Source organism: Melospiza georgiana, chromosome 33 (assembly GCF_028018845.1).
Source record: "Melospiza georgiana isolate bMelGeo1 chromosome 33, bMelGeo1.pri, whole genome shotgun sequence".
Classification (NCBI taxonomy): domain Eukaryota; kingdom Metazoa; phylum Chordata; class Aves; order Passeriformes; family Passerellidae; genus Melospiza; species Melospiza georgiana.
In genome coordinates, this window is record NC_080462.1 from 406,100 (window position 1) to 423,663 (window position 17,564).

The following is a 17,564-nucleotide window of genomic DNA, read 5'->3' on the forward strand; positions in this document are numbered from 1 at the left end:
GGATGGCCCCAGAGGCACTCCCAGCTCTCAGGGATGAAGAGACAGGGCTGGGCACCACAGGACACATCACTGCTGGCCTCAGCAGGCAGGAGAAGGAGGCACCCAGTGTCCCCTCCACACCCAGGGTGTCACCAAACAGGGACTCAGCACGTTCAGACTTGCTCAGTGCCACCCAGTGAGTGTGCCTGCAGGGCTGAAGGGAGCAGGGACACAGGGGATGGCATGGGGAGAGGGGGGACACCCTCCTGCTTTGCCTCCCCCCTGTTTTTGTCGGTCCTACACAAACACGGGCAGAGCAGCACAAGAGCAGGGGGACGGTGCACAAGCAGCAGGCAGAGCTCACTGCCCTGCCCAGAGCTGCAGGCTGGGGATGCCACCAGGAGCTGGGGGGCACGGTGGGGGCAGCCCAGGGGCTCAGATGTTCTGGCAGCACGGTGCCTGCCTGGCCTCCTGCTGCGTGGGCAGCACCTGGATGGGCTCGATGGAGGTGGAGGGGCCAAACTCGGACTCTGGCTGTCCTGTGATCTGCCTCTGCGACACGATGTGGTAGATCTCTGCCAGAGAGAGAGGGGAAGGGAAAATGTTCTTTAAATAAGTATTTCAGTGGGGGATCTGCTCCCTCCTGTCACAGACATCTTTTATGGAAAATCCCTTCCTTAAGATTTTTCCTCCTGAGAAGCTGGGAGGCCTCAGGAACAAAATGTAAACAATGATTATCTGCTGCTGTGGAATGCAACAGGTGGATCTGTGATTGGCCCATGTTAATTGTTTCTAATTAATGGCCAATCACAGTTAGCTGCCTCAGACAGACCGTCTGAGCCACAAGTCTTTGTTATAATTCCTTCTTATTCTAGTCTTAGCTGGCCTTCTAATGAAATCCTTTCTTCTATTCTTTTAGTATAGTTTTAATATAATATATATCATAAAATAATAAATCAAGCCTCCTGAAACGTGGAGTCAGACCCTCATCTCTTCCCTCATCCTCAGATCCCCCTGTGAACACCATCACACCCTCCACAAACACACAGCTGCCCACCTCTCCCCAAGAAGGGCAGCAGGATTCCAAGCCAGAGCCCACCCAGGCTCCCAGGGGTTGTCCTGAGAGGCCACAACGTCCAAAGCCATCTCCACACTCCTGTCCCTGCCTTTCCTGGGTGCCCCTTACCCGAGAGGATGTTGTGGAAAGCCGTCTCCACGTTGGTGGAATCCAGAGCGGATGTCTCAAGGAAGGACAGCCCATGCTTCTCTGCAAGAACAGCGTGAGCTCAGGTGGGCGCCAGGATCTCCAGCCAGGTGGGAATGGAGCAGGGAAAGACCAAACTATGCCAGGGGGGCCTTGAGGGGGTCCCCAGTGCTGACCCTGGCTCCCACACAGGGAGCTGTGCAGAAGGACCATGTGCACATCATCCCTGCCCTCACCCCCAAATCCCTGGTGTCCCCTGTCCCCTCCTTGGGGCTTCTCAAAGGCCAGAGACCCCCCAGCCCCTGCTCCCATCTCTTTCCATGGAAGAGCCACAGCTTTTCCCTTTGCTGGGAGGGGAGGGGTCACAAGGAGGGGCTGCACAGGATGGGGGAAGATGTAGGGGGATAGAATATACGTAATAAAGGTAGTATAGAAAATAATCTGGCCCCCTAAAGAGTTGCAGTTGGGTTAATTATTATTATTATTATTATTATTATTAATAATTATTAAAATCAGGAGCAGGCCTGATTTTAACAGGCCACACCCGTAGCCAATAAGAAGAGTGTTATAACAGAGTGAATTGGTTGGTGGAGGGAAACTGGACTCAGCTGGCTGCTGTGAGGACAAGGAAGAGTCACTAGAGGAGCTGCCCACGAGAAACATGAAGGAGGTGCGAAACTCTGGCAATATGGAACCCTTGCAGTGTAACGACAACACGAAGATACCTGCAAAGCTCCTGGCCTCGTCGGTGGGCACAGCCCTCAGGTGCCTCAGGTCACTCTTGTTGCCCACCAGCATGATGACAATGTTGGCATCGGCGTGGTCCTGCAGCTCCTTGAGCCAGCGCTCGGCGTTCTCGTACGTCAGGTACTTGGCAATGTCATAGACCAGCAGGGCCCCCACTGCCCCTCGGTAGTACCTGGGGGTCACACACATCTCTTATCAAAAATCCTTTCCTTAGGATTGTTCCTCTTGAGAAGCTGAGAGGTGTGGCTGGCAGGGGGCTATTTACAAATCACAAATGGGATGTGGGCTGCTGTGGAACGTGCCTTGAGCTGTTTTATTTTCCAGCATCAGTCTCATTGCATGGTTATGGCAATGGGAAGAGGCCAGCAGCTCACATCTTAGGCAGCAGACAAAGAACTTAATGTTACAACTTACTTTATAAGCTTCTCGACCAATCACACAAAGCAAAAGCATATTGAGTTAATACACAGGCCATTGTTCTATTTGTCCTTGCTTTTCTACAGTTTAAATAATTTTTCTGCTGACCAATCTCATGGCTGCTGCTTAGCTCTAACCACAGTTCTGCTGTCTCTGAGGCCTGCCTTTTGCAGCTTTCCCAAAACCCTCTAATTTTGTGGATTCCCACAAGAGGCTTCAAGAACAAAATGCAAACAATGATTATCTGCTGCTGTGGAATGCAACAGGTGCATCTGTGATTGGTCTCATGTGGTTGTTTCTAATTAATGGCCAATCAAGCCAGCTGGCTCGGACTCTCTGTCTGAGACACAAGCTTTTGTTATCATTGTTTCTTTTTCTATTCTTAGCTAGCTTCTGATGAATTCTTCTAATCTTTTAGTATAGTTTTAGTATAATATATATTATAAAATAAGAAATCAAGCCTTCTGAAACATGGAGTCAGATGCTCATCTCTTCCCTCATCGTGGGACCCCTGTGAGCAGGGTCACACCTGGGGACAGGGGGGCACAGGGAGGGGACAGGGTCACAGCAGGGCCCCAGACAAGGGCTCCAAGCTGGAAGAAGGAGACTCACGCGGAGGTGATGGCGCGGTAACGCTCCTGCCCGGCCGTGTCCCAGATCTGAGCCTTCACTGTCTTGTTGTCCACCTAGGTCACAGATATGTTTTATTAAAAATCCTTTCCTTAGGATTTTTTTCTCCTGAGAAGCTGAGAGGCCTCAGGAACAAAATGCAAACAATGATTATCTGCTGCTATTAGCCTTTTAAGCTAAAGAAAGATCGTTTCCCCCCTGTTTAATGATATGCCTCAACTAAACACCAGCCCCATGCACATTTCATGACTCACTTTCTCTTTAATTATCCAACCCAAACCTCTGTCATTTGTATCAATAAACTCCCCTCTAGCAAACCACCCATCACTCCAAGCACTGCCCCCTGAACCTGACCATGCAACAGGTGCATCTGTGATTGGTCTCATGTGGTTGTTTCTAATAAATGGCCAATCACAGTCCAGCTGTTTGCACTGTCTCAGTCAGACACAAACCTTTGTTATTTCTTCTTCTTCTATTCTTAGCTAGCCTTCTGATGAAATCCTTTCTTCTATTCTTTTAGTATAGTTTTAATATAATATATTAAATATAACATTAAATATAACATTAAATATAATATAATATAATATAATATAATATAATATAATATAACATAATATAGTTATATATATAACTATATATAAATATATATAGTTATATATACACTTATATATATAAATATATACTTATATATAAAAATATATATAAAATACATATTTAAATATATATAAAAATATACTTATATATATTTAAATAGAAATATATTAGAAATAAATACACATTTATCTATAATATTTATATAATATTTATAATGTGATATTTATATTAGAAATATACATATTATATAAATATGATGCATAATATAATGTATAAAATATTGTATATACTATATAAATGTTATCTATTATATGATATTTATATGATTTATATAAATATATATTTATATAAATATAATATAGTTATATTTATCTAGAATATTTATATGTTTATATTTATATTTATAGTGTGGGTATATTATATTATACACTATATATATACACATAAATCAATACATGTCAGTAAATTTACATATCAATAAATCAATATATATAATAAATCAAGCCTTCTGGAACATGGAGTCAACATTCTCATCTCTTCCCTCATCGCAGGACACCTGCAAACACAAACACCACCACACACCTGGATGCTCCTGGTGGCAAACTCCACCCCGATGGTGCTCTTGCTCTCCAGGTTGAACTCGTTGCGGGTGAAGCGGGACAGCAGGTTGCTCTTGCCCACCCCTGAGTCCCCGATGAGCACAACTGGGTGGGCACAAACACAGGGTCAGCTCTGCCAGGCAAGGGGAACCCACATCGCACAGCCTGGCAGGGATGGGAATCCCCCATCTGTCCCCACATCTCCATCTCATGCAGGAGGAGCTGCCTCCATCCCTCCCAGCAGCGTCACTGCTGCCTGTAAATCCCCTTGAGAAAATCCCTGACAGCACTGGGAAGTTACCAGAAGTGGAGGGGTTGGATGCAACCCCCCTAAAACAAAAGCCAACCCTAAAAATAAAACAAATTCTATCATAAATTCCTCTCTCCGAGATCTATGGCCTGAAAAACCATTGTTATAAAATTTAACTAAAGGAACGCCGAACTGTCCCCTCCTTTCCCCCTTCCCTCCCCATGGGGGATGGGAAAGCACTGATGATCTGCACTGATGTACCCAAAATGGGCAGAAAAGCAGGGCCAGGAGTGTGCAGGGAGAGCCAGGCAGAGCTGGGGCTCCTCTTGCCAACCCTGAGTGCCCTCCAGCCCTGAGGGCACTCTGCAGGACTTTTAGACATGGTTGGAAAGGAAGCATCCTCCTCCTCCTCTGCTGCAGTCCATGAGCTGGGAAGTTCCTGGGTGTGGGTTAAATGCACTTTGTGCCTGTCCCAGATCAGGCTTGGTTCCTGTAAAACCTGGTGAAACAGGCTCTGGAGGAGCTTTATCACACACCTCCCCAGTCTAGTTTGTTGAGTTTATGACTCAACAGGTTTTGGTTTTAATTTTTAAGTTATTTTTTAATTCCTTCACTGCCTATCCTGCTCATTGCCCAGGTGCACTCAGACACTTCACCCAGCTGTGGGACACATCTCCCCAGTTCCCAACTCAATTCCCAGTTCATGGGACAGGAGGGCACTCCCAAATCCCTCCATCTTGGCTTCTGAAGCCCCCATTCCAAAAAACCCCAAAATCCTACATTTTCACCCTGTGACAAACTAACTATCATTCTTCATAAACTCTCACGACTTGTAAATCCTCATATAAAGTTGGCGATTTTCTCCATGGGTTAAAATGAAAGGTGCAGGGGTCCTGTGGCTTTGTGCCAAGGTCTCTGAGCCCCCAGCAAGGGGCTGGAGCCCTCCAGGGAACCCCGAGGAGTTTCCTGGGTTCTGACCATGGTGGTCTCTGGAGTCCTGAAAAGAACAGGAGAACTCAGTTTTCAATGCCAGGGCAGCTCATCCCTTCCAAAGCTGGAGCAAAGTCAAAGGGAAATGCAATGTTCAGGGGCTTGGATTAGTGCTCCCAGGGTGCAGCAGCTCTCCCCCGTGAGAAAAGAGAGATTCTCACAGCTGGAAGCAGCATCATCCCCAGTTCCACTGAGGTGGGAGCATCAGCAAAGCACAATGCACATCCCAGCTGTGCAGTGTCCCCTCCTGTGCTGCTGCAGGGGCTCAGGGCGGCTGAGGAGCAGCTCTGGCCATGGCTGCTCCTCACACCCTTCCCTGGGGCCCTGTGAGGAGCTCCAGGCTGTTTCCATCCCTGCAGTGAGGACACAAAGTGCCAAATGCTTTTGTGCCTGGCTTAGGGGGTGCTGCTGCAGCTCCTGGAGCCATTCAGGCTCAGGGACAGGGGGCTCATCACCCCCACAGGCTGCAGCACCCACCCTGCACCCCTGGCGTGCCCAAAGCCCTCTGGAGCCTGCCCTGGGGCATGGTGGCACTGTGGCAGCTGGGCTGGGGAAGCAGCAACCCCATGGCCTGGATGACTCCTTCCCTCAGCTCCAGCTCGTAGATGTGGCTCCCCTGCACGGTGCAAAGCCTCCTACACCAGTGCAGCTGACAAAACCCTCAGGCTGGTGCCAGGAAACCCAGCAGGAAACCCAGCAGCTCTGTGGGATCACTGGGGGAAGCTGGAAGAGCTCAGGACAGCCAGTGAAGGAGCCAAGGGCAGCTCCTCCACTGCATCACAGAGTGCTTGGGGTGGGTGGGACTGTAAAGCTCATCTTGTCCCACCCCTTGGTTCACTATCCCAGGTTGCTCCAAGCCCTGTCCAGCCTGGCCTAGAACATTTCCAGGGATGAGGCAGGCACAGCTTCTCTGTGCCAGGGCCTCACCACCCTCACAGCCAAGAATTCCCTCCCAGTATCCCACCCAACCCTACCTTTTGGCAGTGGGAAGCCATTCCCGATTGTCCTGTCACTCCATCCCTCATCCAAAGTCCCTCTCCAGCTCTGTTGGAGCCCCTTTGGCACTGGAAGGGGCTCTGAGGTATTTCCAGAGCTGAATATTCCCTGCAGGCTGAATATCCCCAGCTCCCCCAGCCTGGCTCAGCCCTTGGAGCATCTCTGTGACCTCCTCAACTTCTTCAAGGAGCTCCACACCTTTCCTGTGCTGGGAGACCCCACCAAAGTGGAGGAGAGGGGCAGAATCTCCCCCGTGTCACAGACATCTCTCAGGAAAAATCCTTTCCTTAGGATTTTTCCTCCTGAGAAGCTGGGAGGCCTCAGGAACAAAATGTAAGCAATGGTTATCTGCTGCTGTGGAATGCAACAGGTGCATCTGGGATTGGTCTCATGTGGTTGTTTCTAATTAATGGCCAATCACAGCCCAGCTGGCTCAGACTCTGTTATTCATTCCTTCTTTTTCTATTCTTAGCCACCCTTCTGATGAAATCCTTCCTTCTATTCTTTTAGTACAGTTTTAATATAATTTATATCATAAAATAATCAATCAAGCCTTCTGAAACACGGAGTCAGATCCTCATCTCTTCCCTCATCCTCAGACCCCTGTGAACACAGTCACATCCCTCACCCTTTTCCCAGCTGCTGGGGAGAATTCTCAGCTGCTGCCACTGCAGGGAGGTCTGAGAGCACCATGGCAGCCTGGACTGCCCTGCACAAGCAGCAGGAAATGCAGGCCAGGTTCGTTAGCACTTTCCCAGCTCCGAAGTTTTGATGCGAGCTTGGTTTTTCACCAACAGGAAATTGCTGCTTCCCCAGCCCAACTGCCACAGTGCCCATCCTGGCAGTGCCACCATGCCCCAGGGCAGGCTCCAGAGGGCTTTGGGCACGCCAGGGGTGCAGGGTGGGTGCTGCAGCCTGTGGGGGTGATGAGCCCCCTGTCCCTGAGCCTGAATGGCTCCAGGAGCTGCAGCAGCACCCCCTAAGCCAGGCACAAAAGCATTTGGCACTTTCTGTCCTCACTGCAGGGATGGAAACAGCCTGGAGCTCCTCACAGGGCCCCAGGGAAGGGTGTGAGGAGCAGCCACGGCCAGAGCTGCTCCTCAGCCACCCTGAGCCCCTGCAGCAGCACAGGAGGGGACACTGCACAGCTGGGGTGTGCATTGTGCTTTGCTGATGCTCCCACCTCAGTGGAACTGGGGATGATGCTGCTTCCAGCTGTGAGAATCTCCCTTTTCTCATGGGGGAGAGCTGCTGCACCCTGGGAGCACTAATCCAAGGCCCTGAACATTGCATTTCCCTTTGACTTTGCTCCAGCTTTGGAAGGGATGAGCTGCCCTGGCATCGAAAACTGAGTTCTCCTGTTCTTTTAAGGACTCCAGAGACCACCATGGTCAGAACCCAGGAAACTCCTCTGGGTTCCCTGGAGGGCTCCAGCCCCTTGCTGGGGACTCAGAGACCTTGGCACAAAGCCACAGACCCCTGCACCTTTCATTTTAACCCATGGAGAAAATCGCCAACTTTATGTGAAGATTTACAAGCCACAAGAGTTTAAGCATAATGACAGTTTGTCACAGGGTGAAAAAATTAAACTTTGGGGTTTTTAGAGTGGGGCTTCAGAAGCCAAGATGGAGGGGTTTGGGTGTGCCTTGTCCTTCTTCTTTCTTCTTCTTGGCCTCCATCTTCTGCTGTGATGGTGGCACTTTTGGATTGGTTTAAGGTAGAAACTCACTGTCTAACATAAGTGATAGGTATCGGGAAGTTACTGTGAATAATGTACACATAGTTTTCAGTATAAAAAGATAACACTGCCTCAAGGTGGTCTATGTGCCACGAACTGACCTGCTGGACAGGCCATAGCAGGTCAGAAAAAGAATGTTAGAAATAACAGAGAATAAACAACATTGAAAACCAGAACAGAAGAATCCTGACTCCTTCTTCGATCTCGGGGCTGGGAAAAAGAGACTTTCTGATACCTCGGGGTCTTCTCAACCACATAAACCCTGAGATCCTGGCACTCCTGGGTGGGCAGCTGGGCTGGGCTCGGGCTGATGAGCTCAGACCACTGAACACCAGAAGCTGAATCCCAGCCTGGGAAGAGGCACACCATCAGAGAAAAAATTCCTGAGCAGACAACCTGACCTCTGCCAAGCCAAGTCGCTTCAAGCTCGACTCAGAAAGGAGGAAACCCCAAAGCACCTGGGACCTCCTCACCTGTGAGCTGCTGGCCAGGACAACCTCCAGATTGACCAAGTTTTTGGTGGGAGAGGTCAAAATTGAGAACATGGGGATAGCAGATTCCCAGGATGCACGCTGATGATGCAGAACCCATAAGTCAGAACAGGGGGGTTTTGTCCCGTTTCACAGACATGGCTGTCACAGACACATTTTATGAAAAATCCTTTCCTTAGGGTTTTTCCTCCTGAGAAGCTGGGAGGCCTCAGGAACAAAATGTAAACAATGGTTATCTGCTGCTGTGGAATGCAACAGGTGGATCTGGGATTGGTCTCATGTGGTTGTTTCTAATTAATGGCCAATCACAGTCAGCTGGCTCGGACAGAGAGTCTGAGCCACAAGCTTTTGTTATTCATTCTTTCTTTTTCTATTCTTAGCCAGCCTTCTGATGAAATCCTTTCTTCTATTCTTTTAGTATAGTTTTAATGTAATATATATCATAAAATAATCAATCAAGCCTTCTGAAACATGGAGTCAGATCCTCGTCTCTTCCCTCATCCTCAGACCTGGTCACACACAGCAGAGGTATCAGTGGGATGGGACACCCTGAGAGCCAGGAGGGGATGAAGAGCCTGTGGTGAGCTGCTCCCAGGGGAAGAACAACAGGGGATGGACAGACATACAAGGACCATGAGCTGAAGGCCCCTCGGAGCCACGCAGCTGGCACAGCACCGGGTGGGAAATGCAGAATAAAGCAGCTGGAGGAGCTCCTGCCTGGGCACCCCACTGCAGGCACCACCACTCAGCATCAGAGTTTCCCCCATCTCAGGTGCCAGAGTGACTCCAGGCAGGAGGATTTTCCTGGGCAGCAGCCAGGGGAGGTGTGCAGGGAGCCAGGGGCTACCAGAGCGTGGCTGGCTGGAATTACGTCCTGTGCTGGCTGGAATTACTCAGGGCCTTGCAGGCAGGCCTGAGTGGGTAGGCTGACTCACAGGTGAGCTCACAGCCTGGATTTTACAGCTCAGGAGGCAGCTGTGGCATTGCCAGGATGTCCCTTTGCTTCCCCAGCACTGCTTTGGCCACAGCAGAGTGCATGGCATGCACAGGGATGGGGGTACTGGGCAGAAATGCCAATGTCATGTCTCCAAGAGCCTGTCCCTGTCCCCCACCCTTCCTGGGCACAGCAGAGAGGTCAGAGCATGACCAGCACCAGGAAGGGTCCCTGGATGCTGGGGAGCAGCAGGGCTTCCTCTCCTGGGGGAGATCACTCAGCTCTCAGCTGGGCTCCCTTCACCCAGCGCCGCAGAGCAGAGCACCCATGGGTGCTCAGGGCCTGACACAGCACCCACAGAGTCCCACGGAGCAGCCCTCCCCAGCACCCTGCCATGGTCACAGCCATCCTGCCATGGTCACAGTCACGGCCACCCTGCCATGGTCACAGTCACCCTGTCCTGGCCACAGTCACAACCACGGTCACAGCCACCCTGCCATGGTCACAGCCACCCTGCCCTGGCCACCCTTCCACAGCCACCCTGCTGTGGTCACAGCCACCCTGTCCTGGCCACAGCCACCCTCCAGGGCACTGCACACTCGGGCTGGGGCTGCAGCCCCCTGCTCAGGAGCCAAGAGCAGCTGTGATGAGCATCAAACCACAGGAGCAGCTCTAGCAAACCCTCTGACCACCTCAGCCTCAGCAGCACCCACCCTCCTGCACAGCACAGTGAGACACCACAGCAAGCCCCCCCTCCCGTCCTGTGAACTGGGAATTGAGTGTTCTATCCCAGTCCAAGCCCCCAACGTGAACTGGGAGCTGAGTGCTCTATCCCAGTACAAGCCCCAGTTAGTTCCCCATCCCCTGGACTGGGAATTGAGTGTTCTATCCCAGTCCAAGCCCCCACCATGAACTGGGAGCTGAGTGCTCCATCCCAGTCCAAGCCCCCACCATAAACTGGGAGCTGAGTGTTCCATCCCAGTCCAAGCCCCAGTTCTCCATCCCATGAACTGGGAGCTGAGTGTTCCATCCCAGTCCAAGCCCCCCATCCCATGAACTGTGAGCTGAGTGTTCTATCCCAGTCCAAGCCCCCACCATGAACTGGGAGCTGAGTGTTCTATCCCAGTCCAAGCCCCAGTTCCCCATCCCATGAACTGGGAGCTGAGTGCTCTACCCCAGTACAAGCCCCCACCATGAACGGGGGGCTCAGTGCTCTATCCCAGTCCAAGCCCCAGTTCCCCATCCCATGAACTGGGGGCTCAGTGTTCTATCCCAGCCCCAGCTCCCGCCCCACACCAGGGGTGCCCGCAGCGGGCTCAGAGCTGGCACGGGCACGGCGGGCAGGGGCAGCAGACCCACCTTTGAAGAGATAATCGTACTCATCGTCCTTGCCCCGCATCTCTCCCAGCTCCACAGCCCCGCTCCCACTGGGCCAACTGGGATTTCCGGCCCTTCCCAGCCCGGCCAGGGGCTGTCCCCAGGCACCCATTGGTGGCCACAGCCTTTCCTGCTCCGCGCCCATTGGCGGCCAGGGCTGCCCGTCACACTCAGGTGCGCTCACCTGGGCCAGGTGAGGGGGCAGGGACACGGCAGCGCCTGTGTGCGCTCCTGATGGGGACAGCGCGCCCCGCGCAGAGCCCGCGTGTGACACGGAGCGGGGCTGGTGCAAAGGGAAATCCAGTGAAAACACGAGGATCCAGCGGGAATTATCCCCGTTCCGAGGGGTTTCAGATAGCCGGCAGAGGCTGCGTCATTGTCTGAACTGATAAAGATCAAACGGGGGAGCTAAACTGGGAAAGGCTGCGTGGGGAGGGGGCACGGGCGGCACGGGTTTAGGGTGGGAAGGGGCACGGGGGGCACGGCTTTAGGGTGGGAGAGGGGGCATGGCTTTAGGGTGGGAAGGGGCACAGGGGGCACGGCTTTAGTGTGGGAGAGGGGGCACAGGATGAGCCCAGCTTTAGGGTGGGAGGGCACAGGGGCCATGGCATCGGGGTAGGAGGGGGCACAGGGGCCATGGCATCGGGGTGGGAGGGGGCACAGGGGAGCCTTGGCATCGGGGTAGGAGGGGGCACAGGGGCCATGGCATCGGGGTAGGGGGGCACAGGGGAGCCTTGGCATCGGGGTAGGAGGGGGCACAGGGGCCATGGCATCGGGGTAGGAGGGGGCACAGGGGAGCCTTGGCATCGGGGTAGGAGGGGGCACAGGGGCCATGGCATCGGGGTAGGAGGGGGCACAGGGGAGCCTTGGCATCCAGCCGGGCAGCTTTGGAGGCCACGATCTTCATTCAGCACATTATGAAGGTGGGGAGCCCCAGGGCGTGGAGCGCAAACACGCAGGAATTCCAGCTCAGTAAACCTGCATTTCACAAGTCCTTTAATGATTGTGTCACGCCCCTGCTGGACACGGAGCTGCTCCCTGCCCCGTGGCACCGGGCCCTGCCGGGACAGCCAAGGGCTGAGCGCTGCCACTTCACACCCCAGAGCAGTCCCTGGTGGGACAGACACCTGCAGGGCAGCCTCATCTCCGTGCAGGGCACAGGGTGGCCCTACAGGAGCCACAGGTGATCAGAGATGCTCCTGTTGCTGGCACGATCCTGCCCAGAACCTCCTGGCTCCTTCCCCAGAGGGTGTCCTGGTCATTTTGCCCTGCAGGTCCAGAAGGGCTGAAACAATTGGTGACAATGGTGATGCTAATCAGGGCCCAGCAAAAATGCAACAGAGCTCCTGGAACTGCGGCTTCTCGCTGTTTATGGCACAATTTAACCCCTCCCTGTCCAGGCTGCTGGACCCCACTGCACCAGGACAGGGGTGGCACTGCGGGCAGGGTGGCACCAGCTGGTGCTGGGGGCCACTGGTGTGTCCCGGGCTTGTGGGGGTCCCTGGGGACGTGCTGGGGTGCTCAGAGGGCCACGCAGCACGGGCGCCTCTCTGCCTGTGCTGGGGCTGTGCTCGCAGGGCTCTCACTGGCAAGTGACACCGTGTTGCTCTGGCTGCTCCTCTGCTTCTGCTTCTGCACTTTGTGGAAGATTTCTGCAAAAGAAGAAGTGCTGGGGAGGGGGGTCTGTGTGTCAGGCAAAGCCCCCTGGGGATGCAGGGACAGCTTCAAGCCTGCAGCCCCCACTGCTGGGTGTGCTGGTGGCTCCCCTTCGCCTCTGCACAGCACAGGGGTGACAAGGGGTGAGGGATAGAACGTAAGAAATAGTGCAGAAGGGAATCTCATCCTCATCTCGGAGGAGTCGGAGCTGTGCTAATTACCAAAGGTTAGGAACAGGCCTGCTCTTAATAGGCCACGATAAGGATGAGTGCTATAAAAGAGTAGGTTAGATGGTCGAGAAGACAGCTGGAGTTTGCTGGCAGGGCTGTGAGGAGCTGCCCATGAGCAATCACTGAGGATGCATGGAACTTTTGCAATAAGATAAAGACAACAAGGGACAGGGCCTGCATTCCCTGCAGCGCTTGGGGAACACCCTGTGCTTGGGCCATTTCCTCTTGCCCAACCTGGGATTAGTGCTTCACCCTGTGCTGGGGCTGGCAGCTCACTGGGCCAGGCTGGCTCAGCATGGCATGGCATGGAACAGCACTGCATGGCTTGGCACGGCTCAGCATGGCATGGAACAGCACTGCATGGCATGGGACAGCACTGCATGGCACAGCACACCTCACTGCCTGGATGCTGCATTCCTGGAGAGCTGCTCTTGGACTCCATCCTTGGCCCCCCAGGTCCCCCCAGCCGGTTTGGCAGGATGCTGGAGACACCAAGTCATGAGCCCAGGACAACAGGAAGGAGACTGGAGATTATGGGGGAGAAGCAGCTCCTGGGGCTTCAGGGACGCCCAGGGGCCGTGAGAACAAAGCTTCGGGTGTGGGGAGTGAAACGCCCAGCACCAAAGGCTGAAAACCAAAGCAGACAGAGAGGCAACACCAAAAGACCTCATGAAAATAGCCCCAAATAGCTCAAGTGGAGCAGGGAGAGAAGTGCTGCACATCATCTGCCCAGCCCTGCACCCCCTGGGACCTGCTGCAGCACAGCAGCAGCGCCTGTACCCTTCAGGATGGTCTCGAATGCTTCCTCAACATTGGTGGAGTCCAGCGCCGAGGTCTCCACAAACAGCAGCCCGTTGTTGTCTGCAAGGAGAGGAGACCCCTGAGATGATGCTGACCCCATGGCTCCAACCTGGAGCACCTTTGGAGGTGTTCAGGTGCCATGGCTCCAATCTGGAGCACCTTTGGAGGTGTTCAGGTGCCATGGCTCCAATCTGGAGCACCTTTAGAGGTGTTCAGGTGCCATGGCTCCAATCTGGAGCACTTTTAGAGGTGTTCAGGTGCCATGACTCCAATTTGGAGCACCTTTAGAGGTGTTCAGGTGCCATGGCTCCAATCTGGAGCACCTTTAGAGGTGTTCAGCCCCATGACTCCAATCTGGAGCACCTTTAGAGGTGTTCAGGTGCCATGGCTCCAATCTGGAGCACCTTTGGAGGTGTTCAGGTACCATGGCTCCAACCTGGAGCACCTTTAGAGATGTTCAGGTGCCATGGCTCCAATCTGGAGCACCTTTGGAGGTGTTCAGCCCCATGGCTCCAATCTGGAGCACCTTTAGAGGTGTTCAGGTGCCATGGCTCCAACCTGGAGCGCCTTTCGAGGTGTTCAGCCCCATGGCTACAATCTGGAGCACCTTTAGAGGCGTTCAGGTGCCATGGCTCCAATCTGGAGCACCTTTAGAGGCGTTCAGGTGCCATGGCTCCAATCTGGAGCACCTTTAGAGGTGTTCAGCCCCATGGCTCCAACCTGGAGCACCTTTAGAGGTGTTCAGCCCCATGACTCCAATTTGGAGCACCTTTAGAGGTGTTCAGGTGCCATGGCTCCAATCTGGAGCACCTTTAGAGGTGCAGGTCCACACTGTTGGGGAGGTTCTCAAGCCCCCAGCCCTGCGGGGGAGTTCCAGCCTGTACCTGCAAACATTTTGGCCTCCTCCATGGGCACCTCTCGAGCCTGTGCGAGGTCGGTCTTGTTCCCCACCAGCATGACAACGATGCTGGCCTCAGCGTGGTCGTAGAGCTCCTTCAGCCAGCGATCCACCACGTCGTACGTCTGGTGCTTGGTGATATCAAACACCACCAGAGCACCCACAGCCCCCCGGTAATACCTGTGAGAGACCCCCACCATCATTCCCTGCTCCAGATCCCTCCCCCAGCACCCATTGTCACCCGTTGGGCTGCAGCCAAGCCCCAGCAGGGCCGGCTCTGAGGTCCTTACGCGGAGGTGATGGCGCGGTAGCGCTCCAGCCCCGCCGTGTCCCAGATCTGAGCCTTGACCGCGGCGTCTCCCACCAGGATGGTGCGCGTGGAGAACTCCACGCCGATGGTGGTGCGGCTGTCGTGGTTGAACTCGTTGCGGGTGAAACGAGACAGCAGGTTTGTCTTGCCCACCCCTGACTCACCAATCAGCACAACTGTGGGGGGAAGGAGAAGGAGAAGGAGAAGGAGAAGGAGAAGGAAGGAAGGAAGGAAGGAAGGAAGGAAGGAAGGAAGGAAGGAAGGAAGGAAGGAAGGAAGGAAGGAAGGAAGGAAGGAAGGAAGGAAGGAAGGAAGGAAGGAAGGAAGGAAGGAAGGAAGGAAGGAAGGAAGGAAGGAAGGAAGGAAGGAAGGAAGGAAGGAAGGAAGGAAGGAAGGAAGGAAGGAAGGAAGGAAGGAAATCAATCTCACTGTGCTGCCCCAGCTACCAGCACTGGTTGCACAGGCATTGCTCGCTTTGTTGGGTGCCCCAGCCTGGGCAGCTGTGTGGGTTTAACCCCTGATGGGGTCACTCCTTCAGCAAACAGGGTCCCCGTGGGAGCCCAGCTGTGCTCCCTAGTGCTGGTCAGGGGGGTCATGGCTGCTGGGCAGCAGGAGCAGGGCTGCAGAGGATGTTGGTGAGCCCTGGGTCACCCTGCTGCAGTGGGCACCCAGGACGGGTGGCACACCAGACCCTGTCTGTGCCCACTTGCCCAAAGGGGGCACTGAGCCCAAGCAGAGTCCAGCCACCAGCACCTGGCAGTGACCAGGTGGGCCCAAGGAGCTCAGCATGGGAGGTGTGAGGCTGTGCCCCCATTTCTGCAGCTCAGCTCTGACCCCCATGTCCTCAGCATGTGCCACTGCCCAGGTCGCTGCAGGAAATGGCATTTCAATGCCCACTGCTCTCAGGGGTTACAGGCTCTCATGGCATTTGTCTCACACACTCAGCCCCAGTTTCCACACCCGCCCTATCCCATAACAGCAATTTGCCTGGCACTGCACACCTTCAGCCTTGGGGTGAGTGTGGATCTCCCCGCGTCCCTGTGGACCTTTCTGCTGCTCACCAGCCCTGGCTGGCCTCACTGCCTGCCCCCTCCGTAGCTCCCGGTGCCCACCACAGCTGCAGGGAATCATCAACACGGTGCCAGCTCAGGGCACAGCCACCCTTGGGGAAAGGGCACCCACGTTCCCTCCCCGCAGCCCCTGGATTTCTGCTCCCCTCCTTTTGGGGAAGTGGGATCACACCGAGAGCAGGACTCACCCTTGAAGACAAAGTTATAATCCTCCTCGGCGCTGCCCATGTCGCCCCGGCCGCCGCCCGCCCGCCCTGCAGGGCCGCCCTGCCTTTGCCTTTCCTCCTTCCCGCTGCCGAGCCCCGAGCACCGGGCGGGGCGGAGGCACCGAGGGAGCGCACGGAGCCACCGGAGCTTCCTCTGTGCCGGGAGCGAGAGGGGGGTCCGGGGCAGCGGAGGGTCCGGGACAGCGGGCAGGGAGAGGCCGAGCTGGCGACAGCGCGGCCGCTTGACTCAAGGGGTGGGACCGGGTGTCGCAGCGCAGGTTGGGCAGGTAATGTCACCCCTGGGACGGTCACGGGGCGGCGGGAGGAGGAGCCAGGGACCGATCCGAGTGCGGGCAGGCTGGGGCGGCGAGGGCAGCACCGACAGCACGGGCAGCACCGACAGCACGGGCAGCGTGGGCATGGAGGGTGCCAGGGCAGCACCAATACCATGGGCACGGAGGGCATCACGGGCAGCACCGACAGCACGGGCAGCGTGAGCGTGGAGGGTGCCAGGGCAACACCAACACCATGGGCACGGAGGGCATCACGGGCAGCACCGACAGCACGGGCAGCGTGAGCGTGGAGGGTGCCAGGGCAGCACCGACAGCGTGGGCACGGAGGGCATCACGGGCAGCACGGTCAGCGTGGGCATGGAGGGTGCCAGGGCAGCACCAACACCATGGGCACGGAGGGCATCACGGGCAGCACCGACAGCACGGGCAGCGTGAGCATGGAGGGTGCCAGGGCAGCACCAACACCGTGGGCACGGAGGGCATCACGGGCAGCACCGACAGCACGGACAGTGTGGGCACGGAGGGTGCCAGGGCAGCACCGACAGCGTGGGCACAGAGGGCAGTACCAACAGCACGGGCACCGTGGGCACGGAGGATGCCCACGGGCAGCCCGCACAGGACACAGAGGGCATCACGGGCAGCGCGGCAGGGAGGGTGTCGCCCTGATTTTTTAAGATTTTTCCAAGCCTTCTGATGTTTACATTCTTGTAACGAACTTTCTCACTTCCTGTGAGTAACTCATTGTTTTGCATTCTTTTGTGGAGGAGGAGAAATTTGACGGACTGTTGCGTTGTCCGGTGTCGTTGGAGAGGTGGCACTGTCACCCTCCAATCCACTGTCGCTTTTGGAAATCTGTAAATGTTGGAGTCAGAAAATAAACGTCCCTTTTTTTGCCTTGAGAACAGCAGTGCGTGCGCGCCGTGTCGTGTCCTGTAGTGACAGGGAGGGTGCGAGGGCAGGACACGGGGGGCAGCACGGGGAGGGTGGCACGGCCGAGAGGGCAGCACGGGGAGCGGACGGGGGCGATGGCATCGCGGGCAGCGATGGCAGCAAAGGCACAGCGGGGCACTGTGGGGTAGGGATGGCATGGCAGCGAGGGCAGCTGTGCCAGGAGCTGTGCCCCCGCCCAGCCCGGCTCCAGCCGCTCCGGATGT

At 55.0% G+C, this 17,564-nt stretch overlaps 2 protein-coding genes across 2 annotated transcripts; both read right to left on the reverse strand.

Moving 5' to 3' along the window:
• Positions 1-414: 414 nt before the first annotated feature.
• Positions 415-10,968, reverse strand: LOC131095036 (ras-related protein Rab-11A-like). The gene is made up of 6 exons (XM_058042629.1): positions 10,929-10,968; positions 4,154-4,275; positions 2,960-3,033; positions 1,909-2,102; positions 1,166-1,246; positions 415-554 (listed from the first exon to the last, which is right to left on the reverse strand). Exons 1-6 carry the CDS (start codon positions 10,966-10,968, stop codon positions 415-417), a joined length of 651 nt encoding a protein of 216 aa, XP_057898612.1.
• Positions 10,969-12,467: 1,499 nt separating this feature from the next.
• On the reverse strand, positions 12,468-16,139 carry RAB25 (RAB25, member RAS oncogene family). The gene is made up of 5 exons (XM_058042716.1): positions 16,100-16,139; positions 14,822-15,017; positions 14,518-14,711; positions 13,613-13,693; positions 12,468-12,598 (listed from the first exon to the last, which is right to left on the reverse strand). The coding sequence occupies exons 1-5, from the start codon at positions 16,137-16,139 to the stop codon at positions 12,468-12,470; spliced, it is 642 nt and encodes a 213-aa protein (XP_057898699.1).
• Between the last annotated feature and the right edge of the window lie 1,425 nt (positions 16,140-17,564).